The sequence below is a fragment of the Lytechinus variegatus genome, chromosome 3, assembly GCF_018143015.1.
Source record: "Lytechinus variegatus isolate NC3 chromosome 3, Lvar_3.0, whole genome shotgun sequence".
Classification (NCBI taxonomy): Eukaryota; Metazoa; Echinodermata; class Echinoidea; order Temnopleuroida; family Toxopneustidae; genus Lytechinus; species Lytechinus variegatus.
In genome coordinates this window covers 40,972,394-40,998,519 of record NC_054742.1, presented here as the reverse complement: position 1 = coordinate 40,998,519, position 26,126 = coordinate 40,972,394, and the positions used below count along the sequence as shown (strand labels likewise).

Below are 26,126 nucleotides of genomic sequence, written 5' to 3'. Positions count from 1 at the left end.
AGCCCTATACAAGCGAAGTTGATTCCGGTGAGGAAGCAACACTTGAAACCTCAATATCAAACCGGATAAAAACCTTCCAAATTTGCCTCTCTTTCACCACGAATCGAACAATACAGAAGGATTATCAATTTATAGTTTCACATCTGCAACGCCTACAGATATTCGATCATAGTCAAATACCATGGAGCTAACACATCTCTTTACACACCTCACAGTGTCTTTGCATGCGATGTAATCAAGAAGATGGAGGAGATATGTAGAGTCAAGTAACTTGGAGGAGCAACTTAGTTTTGGTTTGTACCGAATTAAAAATCTGTTGGCAATCGCACATTTTTATTTGGACTTAAAATCACGCGGTATTCAAAACTGTCAGTGACTTCATACAATACACCACTATTTATCTTTCGGAACTTACTTTTGGAATATAGACATCTTGAAGAGATTTGATTTCACGTCGGAGGAGTTTCGTTGGAAAGATGATGCAAGGACACGCAAAGGGTCTTTCATGCTGGTGTCTCTTGACGGTGATATGTCTGTACGTAGCTCAGACATGTTCTGCAGACAATGTAGGATGGATGGTAGCAGCAGACACACCAAATCCAGATTCATCAGTGGTAAGGAATCTTATACGTGGGCCCAATCAGGTTAAAGAGTTTCAGTTGACCCCCTAATCGTAGGACCTTTAATTCCTCACACATTTACAATTGCCGTTATGATTTTGAAAAAGGGGATTTGATTCATTCGATGATAACAGCAAATCTTAATAGATAGAAATGATTTTTCAGTATTCATTTAAAATTTACACGAACATACACCAGAAAAATACTACGCTCACTTACTTCATACATAAAAGAGGGTAGATATAGACACAATTCATTGTTACATCGACTTGAAAAGCAGTGGTAGAAAATTCACGTCCTGCCTTTAAATAAAAAAAATCAAATTACTTGTTAAAGATTTCCAAGCGGTCCATTCAATATTGGTTATCTCTCGCGTAATTGCGATAGTGATTAATAAGTTGTTAAACTGCTAAATCGATTAATCAATAACAGATTACCACCTCGTAATTCTCTTCTGCTGTCCTCATATATCGATTCACCCTGACCTCCATATTCATCAAACGATTAAACATTGACAGAGATCGAGAAAATATGTCAATGCACTTTAGCGTGATTGATAACATTACTTGTAACTTGTATCAATATTCTAAATGGTGTGACAAGCAAACCTAGTATCTAACTACAAATTTTCTTCAAAAACAAACAGTCCAAAATAATTGACATCTATCTAGAATGGCAAATTTCTTCAATATAATCAATATTTCAGATTTGAGGTCGTCGATCAGAATTGGACAAATAACCTTTTGTTAAGATCTTTTTAGAAGTAAACTATGATTTATCTGACGATCATATACAAGCCTGCGTAATAAAATAGATGTAACCGTAAGCCCTAATGCTGCATTTTCCCCCTTACATTATAGGGTAGAATTTAACGATGAATTTATGGAATCGTGGGTAATCTAACCCAAATTATAGACTCATCATTAAGGCCGGATATTGATATATGGCTGTTAGGTTAATTGAATATCAAGTGTGTGTGTTCATGAAAAGCCGGAAACAACCGACTTATGTCATTGTTAAGGGACAAGTCTACCCAAAAAAGATTATTTGAATATAAAAAGAGAAAAATCCAATAAGCATAACACTGAAAATTTCTTCCGAATCTGATGTAAAATAAGAAAGTAATTACATTTGTAGGTTTTGCTTAACTTCACAAAACAGTTATTGCACATCCCAGTCGGTATGCAAATGAGAAAACTGATGACATTACTTACTATTACTTTTTTATTTTGTTATATGAAATATGAGATATCCTAATTTTCTCCTCATTCTCATATTAACAAAGTTTGATTTATCCCCGAACATGTGGAATTACCACTGTTTAACATTTATGGTTTAGTAAAGTAAGTCTTTATTTTCAAATCTGTAAAAATTGAAGTATTGTATAATTATTCAAACCATAAAAAAGGAAAGATTGTGAGTGAGGGACATTATCAATTCTCTAATTGCATGTGACTTATAATTGTGCATATAACTATTTTCTGAAAAATAAACGAAACCTCAAAATGTCATAACTTTCTTATTTTACATCCAATTTTGATGGATTTTCAGCATTATATGCTTGTCTGATTCTTCTCTATTGATTCAAATCAACATTTTTCTGAGGTGAACTTGCCCTTTAATGCATCAAAAATTAAACCCATTTGTGCATACAAACTGCAATACCAAGAAATTGATAGACACAGGTAAACGTTTATGGTTATGTTAAACCCATGGTTGCATCATCTTGTACCTTAAGTTCAACTCCAATATTCATTACATGTCTAGACAGATTCTATTTCCTAATATTGTGACACATCATTTGCATCCTTTGGCAAGGCGTTTATCTGCATTTGTCACTCTCCACCCGGGTATAGTTAAATAGTATGTAGCGCTTAGAAACGTTGTTTTAATTTTGTTATTATTATTGTTATTATTGTTGTTGTGGCTGTTGTTGGTTTTTATCATTATTATGATATAGAATTAATTTTTTAGACCAAAATTTGCAATTTGTTCTCAAAATTGCAATTCTTAATATCAAGAAGTTGGATTATAATGATGAAAAGGTTTGATCAGCTGTTCCAAGTAGCAAAGACATCCCTTTAAAAGCCGATGTGATTTTTAAAGAAATACTACCTCCAAGAACGAAAATATGACATGATATAACCATGATGAATTGTTAAAAAAATATACACTAAGAAGGTGCAATCCAATGCCAGAGAGGGGACATCTTTGAAAGGTGTGACTTTGCACCTTCAAGACAGGAAAGATGCAAGATTCCACCAACAAAAGGTGTTCCTAGTGAGGTATGGCTGAACATGATAACGGTGTTAGGCTAAACTTTTTCTCCATAGACTCGAGCACATTATTTTGCGTGAATAGTATCATTTTCCTCTTATAATAATTTTCTTTAGAGGAAGGTACTTTTCTCTTCATTCTGTAATAATAGATAGATTTAACAGAAAATAATCACACTGCTCCTAACACTTGCTAAAGTTGACATTAAATAGACCTTAAATGTGCAAGATTCTTTAATGTAAGAGTATCTAGGTGTGAGGTATCATATACATCAGTTGATATTTAGGCAGTATGAATGGTGATATTCATTCCATCTATACTTGAGAAACGTTTCCACCTGTCAGTGTCATTATTGAGCAGCATGGTTGAAAATCATCATCTCTGATGGGATTGAAAGGATTGGTGACACTTGATCTTTGCGAAATGTGATGCTTTTATACAAAGTAAACAGAAGTGGATATAAACAGTAGGTGGAATTCTTCTCTGAAGAATTCTGTGCACTTGTGCAGTTTGTATGGGAGTGTGGGGTTGTTTTGGGGTGGGGGTGTCTGTGTGCCGGAGGATGTGTGTGATGGTGGGCGTAGGTGTGTGCGTTGGTGTATGGATATACGTCTTTGGGTGTGGGGATGCTAAGAATGTGTGTGAGGGGGAGAGAGAGGGAGAAGTGTGTGAGAGAGAGGTGGATGAGACTGTGAGAGAGAGAGAGTGCGGGTATAATTCATAGCTTCAGTGTGGGTGAGGGTGTGTACGTGTTTTGTATGGGCGGCGGCATGGTATTTTAACTGGGAATAAGACCTTTTTTATTGTTGATATTGTCGTTGTTGTTCATCACTTGAAAAGTTATAAGCCCCATGCTCATCAAGTGACTGTGCTGATGTGAAAGGAGAAGCCTAACGCAATGTATTCAAGTGCAAGGTTTAATCGAAAACAACTTTACCTGTTTTAAGGGGGGAAATATACTGCAATGAAAATAACCAGAGTATCATGGATTTGAAAAAAAAAATCAAGAGTTTTAATATATATGTATGTGTTAGCAAAGCTGATAATTTTAGCAGGGTTTTCATATTAAGTCACAAAATGTAAGGGATACCCGGGGGTACCGTATTATGTGATTTGCACTTTGATGAAATTGCGTTTTGGAATTAGGGACACTTGATATGTATACATTGATAATTCTACTTCCCACAAAGCAAAAAAAAAAAGATATTTTCTTGGTTTATCTAATAGCGAGCATCTGACGAATATCAGCGCAGTGTGGGAGTATTGTATATATAGGCGGAAATTTGGGTATGAATTTCCAAGTCTCAGAAGGTTACATCATCGAACATGGAAATTAATTAGATATCGATTTGAAATGTCCATTTGAGGGGTCTTCAGTGCAATGAACATTGGACTAAATTTGACTCCTGTGATGCAAACCCGATTGAAATATGAAGATATTTTAATCGGCAAAATATCTTTCATTAATTCATGCAAAATGTCTTCTCTTTTTTTCATAGGAGGACTTTTTAGGCCGTTTCCGCAGGCAAACAACCGTGAGTAAAAATATAAACATAAACAAAAGGAAAGAACATTTAGTAGAAAGTAGACCTTACAGTTTTTCAAGGAGGCAAATTTCGATTATACAGTTATTATAAGCAATATTTTATTCAAAGGAGTTGTGTATCTTTCAAACTCTTTATATTAATGTAGACCATACAGGAATTCTGCCCTTTGATGTCAGATCTGATCTACTTTAGAAATTGATATAAAATATAATGAAGAAAAATCACATAGATAATCTTAGGCTAACTACATTATTTTGGATGCTATAAAAGAAATGCATTGATATTTCCATATATTTGAACAAGCTAAAAATCTTATTCAAACGCTGAATAAATATTGAACTGAAGTGAATTGAAATTTGTAGGCAGAACTATCAAAGAATATCTATAATAAACGAGATGACACATAATCATTATGATAATTATTCGAATCTCATTCTACATGACTTGAATGGGGGAAAAAATCTGCATTTATTTTCAATATCATAATCAATTATTACAAATATTATGCACAAAGCAAATAATGGATGGTTACACACCGACACGGTGTCTGAAGAGTAATATTCAATATGTTATTAAATGCATGTGTTTTCTAGTCACCAGTGCTTCCTAAAATAACGATGTTCCATGTGGAGTCAAAGGTTGCTGTCCGCTTTGCAAGTACTACCATCAGAACCAACGTAAGGAACGTAGCAACAAGAAATCAAGCCGTATCATTCGATTTGCTCCTTCCGCTCAAAGCATATATCTCAGACTTTACAATGTAAGTATAATTCTTTAATCTATTTTGTGTCCAAAACAGATTAGCGGTTACAAAAATTAGAGCAATATAAACTTACTACAATTCTATCAAACACGAATATCCATTTTTATAATGAAAGTAAAGCAAGCACTTCACACTGATTCGAATGAAATAAAATTACATTACAAAAAATGGATTTCACATAAATTAATTGAAGTGTCCCAATCCCGCTCTCTATCTCCAGTGTGTGTGTGTGTATTTGAGTTTTGTCAGACGTGTATCAATCATATATGATTATTTTCGTCTGGGACCGACCTTTAACGTCACCATCCGAAAGACGTGACCAGGGCTCGAACCTCTGCATCAATTTGTAACTTCCCCGCAGCTTGGATTACAGGCGCACGCCACAACGCCCAGTTGATTGAGGACCTTGTAGATGTAGATTCCGTAGCTCTCTTTCCTTTTGATTCATTTTAATTCAATATTAGAATATGTTTATTTATGCATGAATATCATTTTTTCTGAAAATGCATAGTCCATTAATGTACGGGTGGGTTAGTAATTTGTTTTCATGTATACATTCTAATGTTTATATTTTAAGACATATTGTACTGAAGACTTTAGAATCCTGGCCAAAGTTAAAATCATTTCAAATAACCAGTAAGTAAATGATTGATTTTACAGGGTTGTCGATGGCGTTTCATACCCTGGCCAAACGGTAGATAGGTGCATCCTGGAGCAGAATTTGAGATCATCCGATGTCCCCATAGCAACCATCGATAAATACCAATATACCGCTGGGTAAGGAATTCTGACTCAGTTTGCTTAAAAGTTGATTGGTATTATGTCATGCTTGTACAGCAAGAGACGACGAAATAACTCGTACTCTAAAGTAGAACTTTTGAAATTTTGTTTTATTTCCAGGGGTGAATACACACGTAATGTCTTCACAGTAAAGACAAATGTCCCAAGAAAGAAATCAGTGAAGGTGACAATAGTCTATCAAGAACTACTTGAAAGGCAGGCTGGTTGGTACACTCAGAGGATTAGCGTGAGACCTTCTCAGGTGAACGTCAGATTATTTGTACTATTTTTAATAGCGTTATGTTAATTCTCTTAACTTTGGCAAATACCCCAAAAGCGTTTGTCACAATATTACTAAAGTGATACGGTATTTATAGATGATATGAAATTAATACCGCTGTATATCTTTAGAGACTTATATTCTTAGAGAGGATTTAATTAAAAAAATAAACGGTATGAGAAATACTGTTTCTCATCCGTTAGTGAAATAGCTTCATACTTTCTGTTTTTCTTTATGTCAAGCGTGGCGAGACTGTTGACTATAATGATCATGACTATTAAAGCGATTACAAATATAGAATTGGAATTGCCTTTGAACAAATTCAATTTCATAGTAAATGTAATTCTGACTTTGATGTTTGTTTTTTTAGGTTGTCCGGAATATGAGAATCTTTGCCTCTGTTACTGAGCCACAAGGTATCATTCGATCAGAAGCTGGTTTCGATACAAGAACTCTTGCGTCTTCACTAACCTCTCTGGCAGTTGATAGTATCAGCTCAGCGGCAGTCTCTAGTAAGTAGATAACAATAGTTTGTTATAAAAGGACGGGATCACACTAGATTTTAGCATAAAAAATAACAAACTGACGCAAATTATTTGAAATAACATTTCCTACAATTCATAGTGTATGATGACGAATGTTATTGTACGGTTTTTCTGTTTGTTTGTAATTTTTATAGCTGCCAGAAGTTATAGCGGAAGGGTGTATGACTTGATGAACTACACCCAGACGAGTGCAGCAGGTTCATCCTCATCTTCATCGTCATCAGGCTCCTCGGCATCGTCATCATCATCTGGATCTTCCTCAGGTGCATCGTCGGGCTCGTCATCAGTTCATAGCTGGTTCGTGGTGGCGTATGAACCCAGTGAAGATCAACAAAACCAATATAGGAATTATTATAACAAGGAAGGGATCTATGGTGACTTTATAATCCGGTACAACGTAGCACCCCGAGGGGGAGTTGGGTGGGTGCAGGTATGATTTTTATTCATATTTAAGTACACTATAGAATTTTCATTTTAAAAAACGAATATAAATAATTGAAATAGATAATATTCATAACTGCTCAAAGCGTAATGTAAGAAATATTTTTTTAAGTAAAGGCGTGCAGGTATAGAGTAAGAAACAGGAGTATTTGGAAATTCAAAAGGGGAGTTTGGAAAGTGACGTCTTCGGGTAACTTTGAAATGTACACAAATTTCTGGAGAGCTGTACCAACATGTGCAAAAGCCCGTTTCTGCATGCTTTTGCATTTTCTTACTTTTTAGTTTATATCTCAGTAAACATAGGCACGTGGATATAGCGTTCAAGGAAAGTTTTCCCTTTCACAAATATCCAACCCTCTTTTCACTTACTTTTAAAAAATAATATATTGCCAGAAAATCGAAATAGTATTTCATCCTCTTCTAAAGATAAAATTAAACGGGAAAATTTAAACGGATAGCTTTCTTATTTCTTGTTCAATAGAAGTGCTTTATTCAACTTATTTCATACGTTTCAAATATTTCATATTCTTATCATTCCATTCTTCCTAATTTTACCTTGTAAAGACGGATGGACCAAACTTCATCCATCGCTTTGCACCTCGTTCATTGGCGCCAGTCAACAAAAGGGTAGTATTCGTTCTGGATTTCAGCGCCTCAATGTACCCTAGGAAACTGCGTCAGACAAAAGCAGCCATGAATTCAATCTTGGATCAGATGAGTGAGAATGACCAGTTTAATATCATGCCCTTCTCTGATGATATCTATCGATGGAAAGAAAATGAAATGGTCACAGTTACTCCGGAATCGGTCACCGAAGCGAAGGAATATATCAGGCTGTTTAAATACAAAAGAGGTACTGTATATCTCATATAGTAAGTTGTATAAGACTACTATCGATCTAAGATTTATGAAAAGGGCAAATACCAAATATCGTATACGCACATACTACTATCATCATCATTTAAATCATTCTCTCGAAAAATAATTTGATGAACTTCACGTTTAAGTTACGAATATCACGTTTAGAGGTTTTATTTGATGGGCGTAGCTTTTTGATATTTTGTTGTCATTGATTTTGATTTTTTTTGGCCACGACCATTGCCCTCATTCACGAAAGAACTGATAACCATGCCTCTGGAAATGATCGGACTTTAAATGTTGGGGGTTTTGTTTTTCAGGAACAAATCTCAATGATGCTATGCTACAAGGATTTAGGCTCTTGGAAGCAACAGGTTCAATGGATTCTAGTAGTGAGAACCCTATGGTGTGCATCCTTTTCTTGCTCACTGATGGCAAACCTTCGAGCGGTACCACTGACCTTAACGTCATCGAAAGCAACGTCCGAGCAGCCAACAACAGAAGATGTTCCCTGGTCACTCTTGGCTTTGGCAAGCTGGTCGATTTTAATTTCTTGGGTCGTCTTGCGTTGCAGAATCGAGGGATTACCAGAAAGATTTTTGAGTCATCTTCAGCTACAGTTCAGCTGCAAGGTTGGAAAATAAGGCTTGTCTTAAAAAAAATCATGGGGGTAACAGTTTTGTATGCAACAATCTTAAAATACGAGGCAATTTCACAAAATAAACTTTTTTTCCTTTTGATAAGATAGTAGACCGGCCAAAACGATTTTTTATACTTTGAACGGCAAAATTTGTTAATGCTTACTAATGCTTGGCATCCCAGGTAAATAGTCTTGCAAAATACCAAGGAATAGCGTACGGCCGGATGCCAAGCGCACTTTTGCGTGTAAGTGTCATTTTTAGCGAAAAATCTGAAAGGATGTCGAAAATCACGCATTTTGATATTTTGACGGATTGTATTGATATTTTTTATCATATTTTGATAAGCAATTATTTTTGTTTGGAGTTTCAAATTATAAGTTTCATAAAAATGCATTTCAAATTTGAATATTACACACACACATATGGCACAGTGAAAAATAAAACCGCGATTTCCTCAAAATAAAAGTTTGTGAAAACTATCAATAGTTCGAAGTTTTTTACGCAACTTAAATTCTTCGATTTCAATTCGTTTCTCCATCGAATGTATAGTAAATGTCGTAATGCCACAAATATTAAAATAATTTTCAAGTAAGATGGAATATATCTCATTTTATGTTATCCGAAAGAGACAATGTACATTTTACAAAGTGCGCATTTTGAAAGAAAATTTGAAAATACCGTATGTTATGTACATAATTACATGTATAGTACATAAAAGCGAGTTGATAATTATATGTATAAGTACATATAAAGCGAGTTTTTAATTGGATAGCATAATTTGTCAATTCTTTGCATCCCAGCTAGTCTTGCGGAAATACTGAGCAATAACGTACGGGCGGAATACAAGTGCAATTTGGAGTGAAAGTATAATTTTTAGCGCAAAATCTGAAAGACTGTCGAAAATCACGCATTTTCATATTTTGACGGATTATCATCATATTTTTATTATCTTTGATATGGAATTATTTTTAAATGCGTGATTTTCGACATTCTTTCAGATTTTACGCTAATAATGACATTTTCACGCAAAATTGCGCTTGGCATCCGGCCATACGCTATTCCTGGGTATTTTTGCAAGACTTTTAGCTGGGATGCCAAGCATTAACAAATTTTGCCGTCGAATCCTTATCTAGAGCACTTTTTGACGTTTGGCCGGTCTACTAAGAATGAAAGAGGCTTATAGGCTAAAACCCAAACATATTTTTCACATCACGATCGAAAGCAATAACAATTATTTTGAATAAGGAAGTTAGAGTCTAAAAAACTACATAATAGCAAACAAATTGTCATTTAACTTGGATCAAACTGCTTAAAGTTTAATTAGTAATAAGGTGGAGACTTTGGGAAGTGAAATTTTGATGGTATACAATAAATTCACTTAGGCTAACCGATCATTGCTTTGATAATAAGTTTGCAATATACGACAGAATTATTTGCTTCTACTTTGATTGACATATATTTTATTCATTAATCAGGTGTGTACAACGAGGTCGCCACTCCGCTCCTCTTCGATATCGTGGTTGAATACCTCAACAATGCCGTCCTTGGACAGTCATTATCAGCAAGCAATTTCTCCAATTATTACAACGGTTCAGAATTGATCATTTCCGGTATTCTTAGCGATGAAGATCTCGGAATACTGCCAATCAGAATCACAGCCGTCGGATCCGATGGCCCTATTACTATTGAGGAAGACGTCGACTTAAGTGTAAGACAAAGTTTAGACATCAATTCACTCCAACTTGGTCATCTTTGAAAATCTAATTTTTTAATCTATTTTCCGAATTTCATGTACACATACATCATACATGCCTATCACTAATTCTTCTCGAGGTCCGTACCTTTTTTTATCATTCTCAATTCTGTTTGTCGATGGATGGTTAAAAGCTATGATCTACCGAGTTTACATGTGGAAGATGATCAAAACTGCTTCCTCATGTTAATGGAATAGGCGCTCTAAAACAAATTAGATACTTCTGAATATAAATTCAATGTGAATATGATACAACGTGTCATTCCTCATTATAAAAATACCAATGGCGTATTATGAATGAAGAGTGTTTGTGCCACTATGTAGTTTTACTTAAGGATACTCTGTTTTACGTCTCATAGAAAGGAAAAAACATATCTCATAAGTCATTGCATTACAGTATCGTTTACACTCATGCTTCATCATATATCATTGACCACATGTAGACGGGGATTAGATATTAGCGATATTGAGCTTCTTGTGGATTCGTTACGTAACTGATTTGTGTCTTCTAGCAAGCAAGAAAGTCATAATCCGAACGCGCACCTTGTTTCGTTGAGGGCGTCACTTTCAAACCCAGAGGTTATCATCTACTGGTATGTCACTTTATTCAATGCCCATTGCAAATGGTTTGAGATTTCATATTCAACAACTGGTGGTATCTTTACTGATCTATTTAAGTTTCAGTGAAGGGAGGGAGAATGACCAGATACGTATATAAACATTCGTCCCAATCTACTCATTTTAATTCCTTTTTACTCGCTTGCAAGGAACATTACATGCCCATTTACCTTTAATGGGCAAGTCCATCACAAGAAAAGTTGAGAGTGAGGGACATCATTGACTCTCTCATTTGCAGATCACTGAATTGTGCATATAACTGTTTTGTGAAATATAAGAAGAACTGGAAAATTCCATAACTTTCGTATTTTACATCCAATTTTGATTATGTTTGTTTATTTTTCTCTTTTGATAAAAATTAAAACTTTTTTTCTGGGATGGACTTGACCAACATTTTTCTCAATCATAGCCATGATCATCAGGTTTTCAGTTGATTGATTTGGACAATTACCAGTCCATTTTACCATGTCAATACCATGTTGACAATATTCACAAAGCCACGAAAAAAAGTACCATGAAACAAAATGAACGTAACATCTTCTAAAAAATCTATTACTACATAATCATATTCCCATGTAATAATAATTGTATGAGGTTCCGATTATCTGTCACACCCGGCTATAGTACCAGCTGCTAAAGGCGTTTTAGAATGCCTTCTCAACAAATTGCTCCTCAGTTATATACCTTTGTACACTTTCTAGCACTATAAAGTTCCCCATTTCGCTCTGTTGTGTTCATGGAAGCTTATTAATAATTACGCATGCTAAAATTTTGAAATTGTGCATTTTGTAATTTTTTTTTGTTAAGCGTATCCCGAAAAATAGTGTGATAATTTTGATTTAGGAGAGTAAGTGCGTAATGAATAAAGATGAAAATCAATGTTCTCTCTTTCTATCCTGAAATTTCTTCACAGAACAATCAATTGCTCCGCGGTGAAAATATACCTACGGACTTTACGGAACGCACATACGCATTTCTCTTAGTGCGCGAGCTTTTCGATAAGTTCACGCTAGCCAACGATGCCCAGGAGCGGGAAGCAATCATAGCCAAGACACAGGAGATATCACAGCGATATAATCTGCTGACTCCTATCATGTCCATGGTGCTCACCCGCTCAGGGGCCTCTGCTGGCTCCGGAAGGGGAGATGGAACAGTTGGGGACGACAGCAGCATCATTCTCAGCAATGGGAACACCATAACAGCGAGTCGTCCTGATGGGTACGTTTGGGATATCTTGGGACCATCCTATGGCAACATCGGCCAACCAGGCAGTGCCATAGGAATCGGAGCAGCATCGTGTCCAGTGATTCCAACACCAGCAATGTCGACAACACCGTCCCCTACCACAACCACTCCACCTCCAACAACCACGACACCACCGACAACTACAACCCCGCCGACGACTACGCCAATCCCTACCACCACAACGCAGCCGACTACCACCCCAGTCCCTACTACAACTACTTTGCCAACAACTACACCTTCTCCAACCACAACGCCAATGCCTACTACAACAACACCAATACCAACGACCACAACACCTGTACCAACTACCACAACACCTGTACCAACGACCACAACACCTGTACCAACGACCACAACACCGATCCCTACTACAACCACAAAACCTACAACTACACCTATTCCTACCACAACCACGCAACCTACAACAACACCTCTGCCTACAACTACCACACCCCTACCTACAACAACCACGCCCATGCCTACTACTACCACCCCTTTGCCAACAACTACGGAAGAACCTACTACAACAACGATGCCGACCACGACAACTATTCAAACTACTACAAGAAGGACAACAACCCCCAGGCAGCGTCAACCGGTAAGAATAGTCCGCGTGAATCTACTAGACTTCTGACAGGTCATGTTATTCTAAAAAAAATTGTTTACTTTCATAAAACCAATTTCATTACATGAGTAGTACTCGCGATATTGCTTTTACTGAGGCAACTTTATAAATTTGAATTAATGGAAGGATTCGATCAAGAATGACCTTTTCCTGCTTTCCTTAGCCTTGGCTGCCAAACATGGTCGTTATTTGTAATGTTAATGTGTACATTAATCTTAATATTGACGTCGACTGGGCAGCCGACAATCTATTTTTGTGCATCACCATTTACGGTAAAAGGGGGTAAAAGATAATACGATTTACTCTATTTTATGTATTTATAACCATATTCAGAAAGGCCCTGTGTCGCTGACTCGATACTATGTAGAATCTGATACAACTGAGCGCTATACACGTACATCTGTGACAGCTTCGTACATTCACAGTAACCAACAAGACCAGGTTATCGAATTCAGTCAGCAAATACCAAGCAAAGCTTTCATATCAAATTTCTACGTGTAAGTATTTTTCGACATAAGGGTTTTTGGTTTGTCCCTTACCCATACGGGCATATTCTTTAATGTTCCTTTGAATCACCTCCATATACTTTAAAATAATGACAAGTCATGTTTCAACATCGATGTTTCAAATTTGTCATCTTGTTTCTGAAAATCCCAATCTCTAGGCTTCTCACCTCTTTCGTCTTATCTGATTTCGTAGTCATAATCGCCAAACTAGATTGTCAGCGCAAGTTTTTAATCTTTGAAAAGAAGATCCACTAGAGAACAAAACACATGATGCTCCTCGGTTGAAACGTTGTAAGGATCGTCTTCAATTGTACCAGAGAGTTGATATCTACTCTTCTGTTTTGTTTTCCTTTCACTAGAGATGTCGGTGGTCGGAGATACAGGGGCGTTGTCCAAGATATCCAGGAGGATAACTGGCAAGAAGTATTTGCTAGCAATAGTGACAGAGGGCAGGTTGTCGCATTTCTAGCGCGGCGGTAAGACATTTTTTCAAACTCGAATTAACTTTGACTGCTTTTTGTTGCATTTTAGGTTTTTCTTCTAAACATTACAGGAAAGAATATTAGATATGTGAAACAGCCTTTTGTGAAAACAAACAGAAAAGTAATGTTGATTTGTATAATTCTATATTGCTACAATGAATTCCTTTATTGAAAATATATCAAACATTAACAATATTTAATTGTATTTATCTTATTCTTTGACGGATCTAGCTTTTTAGTGGTGTCAGCGAGGTAAATCAATATTGTGAAATATCGTACACATGGTCTTTGATATATTTTATACCAAGAGCATTAGTGGTCCAAAATGAAAACGTATTTGAAATTTGAGCGTTCAAGAACTGTATTAGTTATCATTTTCTTTCATTTCATTTGACGACAGAGATCCTGCCAAAGATGCGTTTGTCATGTCAGTCCCCGACGTAGCACGTGATACACCTGTCACCTTTGTTCTCATTTACGACCAACTCATGGATAAGGTCAGAGGTCAATATCAACAACGAATCAACGTTAATCCTCGCCAAATAGTTGATGATTTGGGTGTCGACGTTCAAGTAACCGAACCGCAGAGGATCAAGAATATATCCGCTGCTTTCCAAGGTAAACCGGCCGCAGCACCAAGTGATGTCGACCTATCAAAGGATCTGGTTAGAGAAAGCAATTCTCGATATAAGTTCCGATATATGCCGACACCGAACGAGCAACGTGACGTTTCAGACGATGGCGTAGATGGTGACATCGTTTTGACGTACACCTTAATGGACACACCAACTGGAAGTCATACACAGGTGATCTCTTACTGAAGAACTTATCGAATGTATTCATGCATGTACTTATATTACTGTTGCACCAATCAATCAATAATATAGTTCTCTATTAAATATATTATTTTATTTCTGTCATAGGGTGGATAGCCCCTTCATCATTTTCAAAGATTCTACGTGCATAAGAAAATCGGATAGAAACACAAACATATCTTGATGACAAAAAATAAGAATAGAACATGTAGTACACACAAATCACTCCTGTCAAATTCTATTTAGAAATCTTTGGTTTGCAAGAAATAGCTATCATGCCTTCTTTTCATGCGTTTCGGTAATTGCTCATGTCGGCTGGTATTTCTCAGTTGCGCAAAGAATCGTTACAACCAATGCGTACAGTTTACGCCAAATGAGGATTAATAATCTTATTTTCTTCGCACTCTCTGCAGGTTCAAAACGGCTACTTCGTCCACTTCTATTCACCAATTGGACTAGATGTCATCAGCAAACAAATCGTATTTGTCATTGACGTCAGTGCTTCAATGTACGGTACCAAGCTAAGTCAGACCAAAGAAGCATTGAAGACCATGTTAGATAACCTAAACCCGACTGACTACTTCAATATCATTACCTTCTCAGATGGTGTCCAATATTGGCGAGAAAATAACCGTCTTGCTCCAGCTCAGAGACGGTACATTGGCGACGCCGTGGCATATGTTGACAGTCTGCGAGATGACTCTGGTAAAGTGATATCGAAGTCTTATGTTGTATTAATGAACATAAATCAAAACTCTAAAATGATCACCTAACTAGATAGGAATAACTATTTACATAACTAATAAACTTATTAATAGCTACAAATGTAAAATTGTAGCAAAGGTTTTTATAAGGCAGAGTTTAATATAGCATGATTTTGTATTTTATACAACAAAGAACAGAACCATAGTTATCTTATACAATTAAATTTCCTCATTCTCCATACGCTCCACAGAAACAAATCTTAATGAGGCCATTATAAAGGCGGATGAGCTTCTGGACAGTGAAGCCCGTTACAATCGTCCTGATGATAACTTCTATAGCATGATGATCCTACTGACCGATGGAAGACCTTCTGTTGGAACAACAGATCAACAGGAGATCTTGGACAATGCACGTGATGTCATCAACGGCAAGCATTCTCTCAACATTCTTGGCTTTGGCCGTCTGGTCGATTTCGATCTCCTTGTCAAGTTGGCATACGAAAACAACGGCACGGCGAAGATGATCTACGAAGGTACCACTGCTGCGGAGCAACTCCGAGAGTTCTACTTCGAACTCTATCGTCCTCTTCTCTTTGATGTGACAATGGAGTATCCTGGCGGAGTAGCGGATGGACGTACGCTGACTAAAAGAACATTCCCTGTTTATTACGATGGCTCTGAAATGGTCGTGGCCGGAAAATTGAGTGAAGATCCACCGTCCGATATTTTGAGAGGAACAATCGACCTCAAGTCTGACCAAGGACCAACAAGAAAGTATCTCTCCATTGATACAACGGTAAGACGTTAAAGAACTGATATGTAATAGTATTGACCGATGACAATTTTGTATCTAATGCACCTGATGGAAAATATCAATGTAATATTTAACATATTTGGTCGACATCAAATAGCTTAATCACTGTAGTAAGATGGGCTAGTATGTTCGTTATATAGGCTACAGCTATAAACTTGCAAAAAGAAAGTTATAGCCAATGAATATCTTTGAGTGAGGACAAAGGACTATTATAACAAAATAAGATCATTTTGGAAGGCCTTTTGATTCGTCATTGTTAAGAAAGAATCAACAGAGCTGCATATTATCATTGTCATCCTAAAACCTTAATAACTTACTGTAATTATTTCTAAAGCAAACATCGCCAGAGCTCGGTCAATCACGGGCAGTTCCAGATGTTGTCCACCGAATCTGGGCCATGAAGAAACTTGAAAACCTGATAAAGGATTTTGGAAAAAGTACCGATCCTAATGAGAGATACACTATTGCTGAGGAAATAATTAAACTCTCCAAAGAAGAAAACTTTGTGACCCCACTGACTCCAATGACCATCGTAGATCCAGCAACTGGCGATTCTATGGATGGAACCGAAGGCTGGATGCCATTGCCTGCTTACAGCAGAGCAAACACAGAGCGAAATTTGCTAAAGGAGGCTATTGGTACGTGGATTGTTTTAATTAAGAGACCTGAATGAATAAAACAATTGCCTTTTTTCACCCCGAGACCGATTGTTGACTTTTGGTTTCATATTTGTCAAATAAAGTCAGTCAAAAGCTGATTAAAAGCTTTAAAGCTGCTCCAGATATTGGGACATGTTTTTTTTTTTTTTTTGAGAGAGAAAGAAGACCTGTTATCAACCTGCCAATTTGATGATCAAAAGTAATGCCTAAACATGGTAAAAGTTTTGCTCAAGTATTCATGAATTTAAGGTGACCACATTACTTTTTAATTCCCAAACAAGCAAACAAAAATAGAAATGGGCAGAAGTGAAAAATTATCCACATGAGATCTGCACCCAAATTGTTATTTATTCGGGCGTTTAACGTTTTAATGATTTCAGGAAAGGACCCCACAGATGTAACTCCAAAGATTCATGATGCTCCCTTAGCTGTAGAAAGTGATGTGAGTATTCATTTCATCATTCTAGTGGATTTGATTTAGATTAATAGGGATTCACGTCTTTTCACTAGAAAATATTTTTTGGACAAGACATTAATTTCATCTTAAATTTTCGATTAATGTTTCGGATAGTGGGCACTTGCTACTTTGGACAAATTTAACAAAAGGAAAAAACCGTGGTTAATCACAAGTCACTACAATTCAGAGTTTACGCCTCAAAGCAACATCGGTGTTACTTATCATGCAAAATTATTTGAAGGCCTGTGTATTTAATGAATGTGTCGTTATTAAATGACTACAGAGACATAGTAGACTAATGATTTTCCACAAGGCACTCATGTCGTAATGCAAGGTATTTTATCTCCACATAACATTGATTAACCGAGTTATGTGTACAAAAATATGCGTTTCGGGCTGGTTGGAGTACATTTTGCCATTCACTGTAAATCCGTGCTTACACGGTTTAAGTCCATAAAGTTACACAACTCACTTCTATTCGAGGCATATGTATATTTATTATTTCCTTTTTATCATAATCAATCTCAAGGATGGTATCAACATTGGTCGCTTCGAGGTAGATTCTGTCATTGTTCTCCGATATGCGAGCACTGAAATCGAAAGCGAGATGGTGAACGAGGCCCCAACCACAGGACAGGCTGTCTTCAAGCAGAAGGTTCCTTCTAATGCTTTCATCACCGGCCTTAAAATGTAAATAATCTTTTTTCACTAACCTATTCCTTCCACCAGACATGTTTTTATCAATATGGGAATATTTACGTTGTTAATTGTTAAATAAGATAAGGACATGATGGTTTTATTTTTTTATCCTTGAAATATGATTCTCTTTACTTGGGAATGCATTATTTTATTCGCTAATTAACAAAAGCTTCTTGGACGTTCACTGAAACCGAAATATGCGCTCTTTCTTTGATTATTAATTTTGAAGTTATCTAGTATGATATAACAAATTGAGAAATTGCATATGGGCTCAATGGACCGCGATAAGAGGTTTCTTGAAAATATGATCAAATTGTATTCTAATTATATTGTACTTTCTTTCGTTTTGTTGCAGGCGTCTAAATGGCCGGACATATACAAGTGACGTAACGGATCCACAAGACACTGCTGGTCTTGGACTAGGAATCCTAGAGATTGGACCAAGTGGAGGAATACTATCACCTCTGTAAGACAAAACCTTTATTATGATATATTTAACGAAAATCGTTCATTACTACTTAGAAGAGAGAAAATATGGTAAGATAATGACAATGTAGAATGTAAGGGATATAAAGAATATAGTTTCTTTTTTCTTCATGTATAAATGCGAGTATTCGTCGTTAAATAAGAAACAAAGTAAATTCCATGATTAAGAAAAACTTATTATGCGATTTTATCTTAAACAGGGGGTACCGAAAACCTACTTTCATTGAAAATTTTCATCTTCAAACTTCAACTTGATTTCCATTAATTCTATTTTAGCGACCTAGAAAACAACATCTTGGTGGTTTCGGTTCCAGTAGACCCAAGCAACTCTGTAACATTCACTCTCACCTATGAAGAGATGCTCCATAAAAGACTAGGCGCCATCGAACAAAAGATCGGAATCTTCCCTGGAGAGGTCAGATATATATACCTTTTTTATCCATCTTCCTGTGGCCCTTTTCAGAATTGCAGTGAAACACAGTCTTATCAGGACCACTTTTCAGTCTTGTGTTCATTTTCAAAAACGCTTTAAAAGCACCTTTTTTTCAATGGGCCACAACATTGATTTAGTGCAAAGACTGTCCTATTTAGACGTCCCTCAATGAATGTCTGAATTATTATTTCCTCTTGAAGGAGGAAGGGAATATGTGACCTGACGGATATACGAGAAATGCTCCAGATCTGTTTGCAAAATACATATAATTTATATCTTGTAGATAGAAAGGTTGGCATATGTTACGACTGCCTCAATGTTTAGATAATTGGTAATTTGTAAAGGGTTGGTAATAGGAATTCAGTCAGTGCAGGATCTAGATCCCAAAATACTTGACTTTCGAGTAAATAGAGACACGGGATAGTTCTGGTGGTAACCATATCATTACCAGCAAATAGATTGTGATACCTGCCGATTGTCGGTGATCAGATGATGTATTAGGGAGACCTCTATGACTTCTAATCATGCTTTCATTATGGTTTATATCATCCTCCTATTAATACAGATTGTCGACATCATGACACTCCGGACAACGGTCATCGAGCCCCGAGGATTCGAGCACAGCAAAGCCTTCTTCGTTGACCAGTCCGACCCAACAACACCGATATCTCTAGACAACTTTATCACACAGCCCAATGATGCACGATGGGAGGTGATGTATGCACCAGGACCTCGTGAGCAGACTGCAGCAAGTCCAAATGGTTTCATGGGAGATTACACTATTCAGTACGGTGTCAGCAGCGAAAACAATGGCAACGATATACAGGTATAACGGATAAAGATGTTTGAGGTTGTAGGATAGACCGTTTGATTAAAAATTTTCATTCCAGCTTTAAGAAATGAATGTAATTATTCTACATTTATGTCAAATGTAATCCAATTCCTATTCCAGGTATTCGACAACCACTTTGTCCAGTTTTTCTCGCCATCCGACCTCCCCGTTCTTCGTAAGAACGTGATCTTTATCATTGATGTAAGTGGTTCAATGGCAGGAACCAAGCTGCGTCAGGTGAAGGACGCCCTCACCACGATCCTCAATGACATGCCCGAGACTGACAAGTTCAACATCATTCCATTCTCCGACGACGTCAATTTCTTAGACCGAAACAAGATGCTCTTCTCTACAAGCTCAAATATAAGGAGAGCTAAGCGTTTCGTCAACTCTTTGCAAGAAAGAGACAGTAAGTTCAAAATGCAAAATTACTAATCGGGACATGCATGTTATCACAAGGCTAACCTCAATTTTTTTTTTCTTTTTCAAAAAAAGTCTTTATTCAATATTTCTCCACAACGCATATAAACAAATGCAAAATGTATGTGATACATCAAATTCAATATCATACATATACACAATACATAATTTAAATAAGCTCGATGTGCCTCGATTCATCAAGATATACAATAACCTTATTTTTTTGCATGTGCATAGTTCGTTCAATCTCATGCTGATACTTTAATTTCTTTTGAAATGATGAGAATGATAAGTTTCCTTTTAAACATTTAGTTGAAAAGATATAATATTTGGCATATAAAATATCAAAATTAAAAGAAGAATTTCCAGCTGGTATGCCAAATACAAAGTCATTGAAAGATAATTTTATTTCACTTTTAAGAGTGTATTTTTAAGAGTGCTAACCTCAAATTACCTATGATTAGCATGATTTGCGTCTTGTCACTACGTCAATTTTATAGCTCTTGGAATGCTAAATCAAACCAAAATGTGATGCTTTTTTCAACTATGTGTGTAACAGGTATTTCTGTTAATCCAACTTCCTGAAACTCTTTTCATTAAAAGAAAAAAAAAATAATAGCATTATCAAGATGACTTCGCCATGATGATCACCTACCTTGAAAATCCTGTCTTGGATATGTTATTTTGCCCGAAAGCATTACCATTATGGCAATTTAATATAATCGTTAGTTTCATATGCAACACTAACCCAATGGCACGAGTCATTTTCTCTAGCAACCACGTTGTTTACCTTATTTACCATATTGTTTGTTTGATATACTCTTTCCGTCTCCATAGATACAAATCTATACAAGGCCATTATCGCCGGAGTTAGGATGCTCCGTACCGAGAGCGATCGGGATGTCGGACCTAATGAAAACATCGTGTCCATGCTCATCGTCCTGTCCGATGGAAACCCAAACCATGGTGAGATTGATAAGGAGATCATTGAAAGAAACGTTGAAGAAGAAATCGGAGGGGATTTCTCGCTCTTTAACCTGGGATTCGGCGAGGACCTGGACTTCCCATTTCTGGAGCGTATGGCATATCAAGTAAGTCATTGAACTTCATTCTCACGATGAACATATTTTTTATGTTTAATAATTCGTTTCATGTCATGAAGGAATACATTCCATGTATAGCCAAACTATACTTTCCGCGTCGCAAACCTGGTCGGTCGCTCGATCGCTCAGCAATCTATATTTTTCATGGTTTTCTGGCAGGACTCGGTTCTTTGTTTCTCGAGGAATTGATCCATTGTTTTAGTATGTTAAAGTTTAAATGTTCATTTTCGTGAAGCGCAAATGTTGCATGTTTTTCAGTTTAATTCACGTGATTGACTTTATATAACAAACGGTAAATTAATTGGTTAACATGTTCGTTTATTTTCTCGTATTCCCAGAATCACGGCGTAGCAAGGCAGATACCCGAACGAGCTGATGCAGGGAAGCTTTTGGAGAACTTCTACTTCGAAGTAGCCACGCCCCTTCTCCGTGACGTAGAATTCCAATACTCGCGAGGAATAGAATACAATTCTCTGAGTGATAGGATATTTTCCAACTACTTTAATGGATCTGAGCTTGTTATTGTGGGTAAACTGTTGCCCAATTACCGATATAGTACGCTTTCTTCCTATACGTATGCCAGAACATCATCAGATGACATTACCTTCAGGAGCAGAGGGGACACGAGGGTAAATAGTTTGTGGGACACTAATATTCTAGCATCGTTTTCCCTCTAATTAATCTTCTTTTGTTTTCTTTATTTTTCTCAATTCACCAGGATGACACTTTTTATAATTACACGTATGATATTGGCGAAAATTATATTATCATAATGAGCCAATTATCCATCTGAATCGCTTGGACGCGATCATATCAATAAGTCAGTAATTCGAATTTAGTTATTTTCTAAAGAATGACCAATAGAACGTTCATAATTAATGTTAATAATGTAAATTTATGCCATTTCGCTACATAGATATATATATCTTTAAGGGTTCTCTATACTCTATAGCCTAATAAACACTTTACAGAAATAATGACTATGAACATAATTATCAGGAATCTGTTAGTGTTTCCTTTATGAATAATTATGGAATTGAATTTTAATAGGTGCCTGACAGAGCCTTGCTCGATCTCGATGTCCCAGAAGGAATCATTGAGAAGATTTGGGCTAATTATATTATCCAATCACTTCAACAAAGACTGAAACTAAGTGAAATAACCCCTGAATTTACCATGTCAGATGATGGAGAAATTAGAGACATGTCTGTTGAATACAGGTAAGATAAGACACAGATAAACTAGTGATTTGATATCAGTTGCACTAAGTGCAACGGGTGGTGCTTAAGAGGACATGAGATATCTATATTTCTTATGAAAAGGGAGGACAAATTTTGAAAAGGTGACGAAAAGAGGCTTAAAGAGTATATACATTTAAAAATGTAACACAAAAGAGGGCTTATGTGTGGAAACTACAATATTCTTTTTAAGCTTATATACGTTTCGTATTCATCTTTTTCGTCATATTTTGTTATTTGCATGGTACCTGATGCATTCCACCCCATTTAGAGCACTGATAAGTTTGGAAAGATAATGTGGCATGACCATTCTCACCTTTAATCCATTAGTGATAAGACTAAAAGTTCGATATAATACTATTAATATATTTTCATCTGGAAACTCTTTTTTTAAAGTACGTCATTTCAGATCTTACTTCATGGATTAACCGGTTATTTAAACTGTTAAGAAGTCGGTCATAAAAAATGACGGGTCTACAGGGATATTAGTAACATACATGAATATCTTATTTGGCTTACAGCTTCTTTAATCCATACACTGCGTTATTAGTTAGAGGGCAGGCGGATTCCACCAATGAGGCCTATCCATTCGCAATGAGAATCATTGCATCACCTCTACCCCGACCGGTCAGGGAGACCCTCAATCAAGAATTCGTAATGGAAACGCCATCAGCTACATCAATCCCAGATACAGAAGGTAATACTAGGCATATGTGTTAAAGTCTTTATTGAAAATATTGGGGAATCAAAATACCTCCGTCAGAAAGGGATGTGTCCACCATAAACACGTTAATTTCATCCCGAGACATAAACACAACAGAAACATAATTATAAAAGTTTTACAGGTGTGACTTCAATAACAATATGGGTCTGAAAAAGAGAGCTGTAGTAAAGAAGGTAGAAATAGCTTTCAAAAAGAAATTAGATATTTCAGATAATCAGAATTTCAACACTTCCCGAGGACTTCCCAAGGTTTAATACGACTATTGTAGTGTTGACATCTGTGATTAAAAGGCTCAGAAGGGGCTTGCCCAGTTTAACTGCTTTGACTTGTTAACATTACAGCTAAAGACTACAGATTATGACCAATTATTAGGATACATTTGCCTACGATATGAGCTATATAATTGCATTGTGCTTGCCTGACATACCAGTTCTCACCACGCTGTAAGATTAACCAAACTCTGTGGGGTTGTGGCTTCCCGGCAACAGCACAAATTGATATACAGGAGTTAACATCAATGCGTTGTTTATATATGAAGTTTATAGAAATAATTCATTCTAGTTGGTTTGGATAACGCATATGTGATATATGATAATAAATAATCTTACATATTTTGTCATTTTCTTAAGGTCCCTTACTTAATACCATACACATACCAGAGTTGGCTCTTCAGGTATGTCTAGAGGAAGATCCATGGGTGAATGACGAACTTGTTCTACTGGAAGACAATGTGAATGGTAACCGCTTTCTGCATCTAAATTCTCTTTAAATACCAAAAGAAAAAACATTACAAACACAAACTATTTGTTCACTAAAAGGAAATGTATGTTTATCTACCTACCTTTTATATTCATTAGATTTACAAAATCAAGGCAGTGAATGGTCGCGCAAAAGGTTGAACGCCCCTTGAAGTAGATATGCTTGTGTATTCTGGAACGAAAATGTGTCAATAACCCCGGCCCTTTTTTGCGTGTGTGTGTTTTTTTTTCTTAGATGGACCATTTTCTTGATTCAGGAGGGAAATCTGTTTTTTTTTCTTAAAAATCTTCGGGTTTTATCACTATTGGTGTCCTTTGTAACTAGGTGTCCATGTCATTGGAAGAATTGGCGGTGACGAGGTTGATTTCGACGGTTACATCTCCGACCGTACTTTCATCGAGGACATCGTTGTGACGTTGGGTTCGCGATCGAATGCAGAACACGAACTCCGCTTCACATCCCGCGGAGTGAACGTGGATACCAACCCACAGATAAGATGGTCTGGCGATTTGGAATCTTCCCTCGAATTCGGTGTCCATCAAGTTGAAGTGAGCGGGAAGATAGCCATAGTGACCTTGAGCAGGGGAACGTCCTTTGAGATCACTGGAAACAGATTGGAAGCCAACCTGGAAGGAAATCGACCTCTCGGACTATCATTTGACTTGTTGAACCCAGTTGGTTTGTCTCCGGATATAACCGGCGTCATAGGTAAGCAATTCATTATCTGCAGAATTGGTTACAATTTGTCTAGTTGATGACGAATCTCAGTTTGGTTTAGATATTGTTATGTAATCCTACCATAATTCTCAATGGATTGCGTCATATATTTTCTTCCATAAACGTTGCACAATACATGTTATCATTATCAGTCTTATCAATTGTCATCTGAAACACAATAGAGCATAACGCTCTGCCACGTTGCAATTAGAACATAAGTCGACCAGACCTTGAAATTAACGAGAATGAATACATGAGCGCATTTAATGTCTCTTACATAAAGATTTTCTGCGTTTCATCTACAATGGGGGAATGGTGGACGGAAATGGATCTGAAAGCACAAATTTATCAATGTGATTTTCACAGATTTGTTCAATATCTCTTGAAAATTTCATCTGAATGAAAAAAAAGTGTATAGGCTTATTTTGAAATTCTCACGGACTTTATCAAAGAAAAAATGTTAAGCTGTCCGGGAATACACACAAAATAATGAGTCGCCTTCCATGCAAAAACTAGTCACATATAATGCTCTGATGTGTTGTTTAAAATGGATTTATCTTATTTTTTGTCAACAGGTCAGTATCAGAAAGCTCGTGTAGTCATCCAAGACCCTACAGCAAGTCAACAACCAGGAGTATCACCTAATGTGTGCAATGTACCAAGCATTATGAGTCAGGCAGTCAGAGTCAGACTGGTTTGGCGCCAAAATTGGACTCCAGAATCAGACGCGATCTGTGGACATTGAACATTAAATCTGTTCAAGATGAAGGGAATTTGATTTGGGGTTACTTTTCACAAGACGATTGAACTTGTACAGAATTATTATTACTCAAATTTACCAGGAAAACAAATTATTTCACCAAACAAAAGTATCAAGGAGAAATTCCACTCACACACACATATTTACGTGCTAGTGGCGCTTGGAAATAGAGTGTATTTTATAAAGCGCTATACAAATGCAAGTTATTGTTATTATTACCATATCTTGCATATGGAACAAAATAATCTTAAGAGTTGTCTTTAATTTCTCTGGCTTACAAGTAGTTTTCGTATAAGAGCCGTGCATTAAAGAATTGTTAAATGAACACTGGGGCATGTAAAATATCTTGAAGTGTAAATGTAATTCCAATAAAATTAAGTAATATTATTTTTTATGCATTTACTAACAAAATCTGTTGTAATCTATGGGTCGTATAATCATGTTCAAGTATCACTCTAAATTCAAAGGATTTAAAATGAATCAAGATCGGCTGGGAATAGTGACCAACTGAATCGATTTTTTTTA

The 26,126-nt window shown here is 36.5% G+C and overlaps 1 protein-coding gene across 1 annotated transcript; it reads left to right on the top strand.

Annotated features, from left to right (window-relative positions):
* Window positions 1-28: 28 nt before the first annotated feature.
* LOC121411032 lies at window positions 29-26,126 on the top strand. The gene is made up of 30 exons (XM_041603497.1): window positions 29-614; window positions 4,397-4,432; window positions 5,038-5,204; window positions 5,868-5,984; window positions 6,108-6,249; window positions 6,638-6,779; window positions 6,947-7,242; window positions 7,818-8,106; window positions 8,432-8,743; window positions 10,228-10,460; window positions 12,037-12,966; window positions 13,327-13,490; window positions 13,859-13,975; window positions 14,382-14,787; window positions 15,210-15,501; window positions 15,752-16,296; window positions 16,649-16,952; window positions 17,354-17,415; window positions 17,960-18,120; window positions 18,485-18,595; window positions 18,892-19,030; window positions 19,614-19,874; window positions 20,001-20,289; window positions 21,138-21,391; window positions 21,742-22,032; window positions 22,454-22,623; window positions 23,163-23,338; window positions 23,995-24,102; window positions 24,449-24,832; window positions 25,417-26,126. Exons 1-30 carry the CDS (start codon window positions 477-479, stop codon window positions 25,584-25,586), a joined length of 7,206 nt encoding a protein of 2,401 aa, XP_041459431.1. The 5' UTR covers window positions 29-476; the 3' UTR covers window positions 25,587-26,126.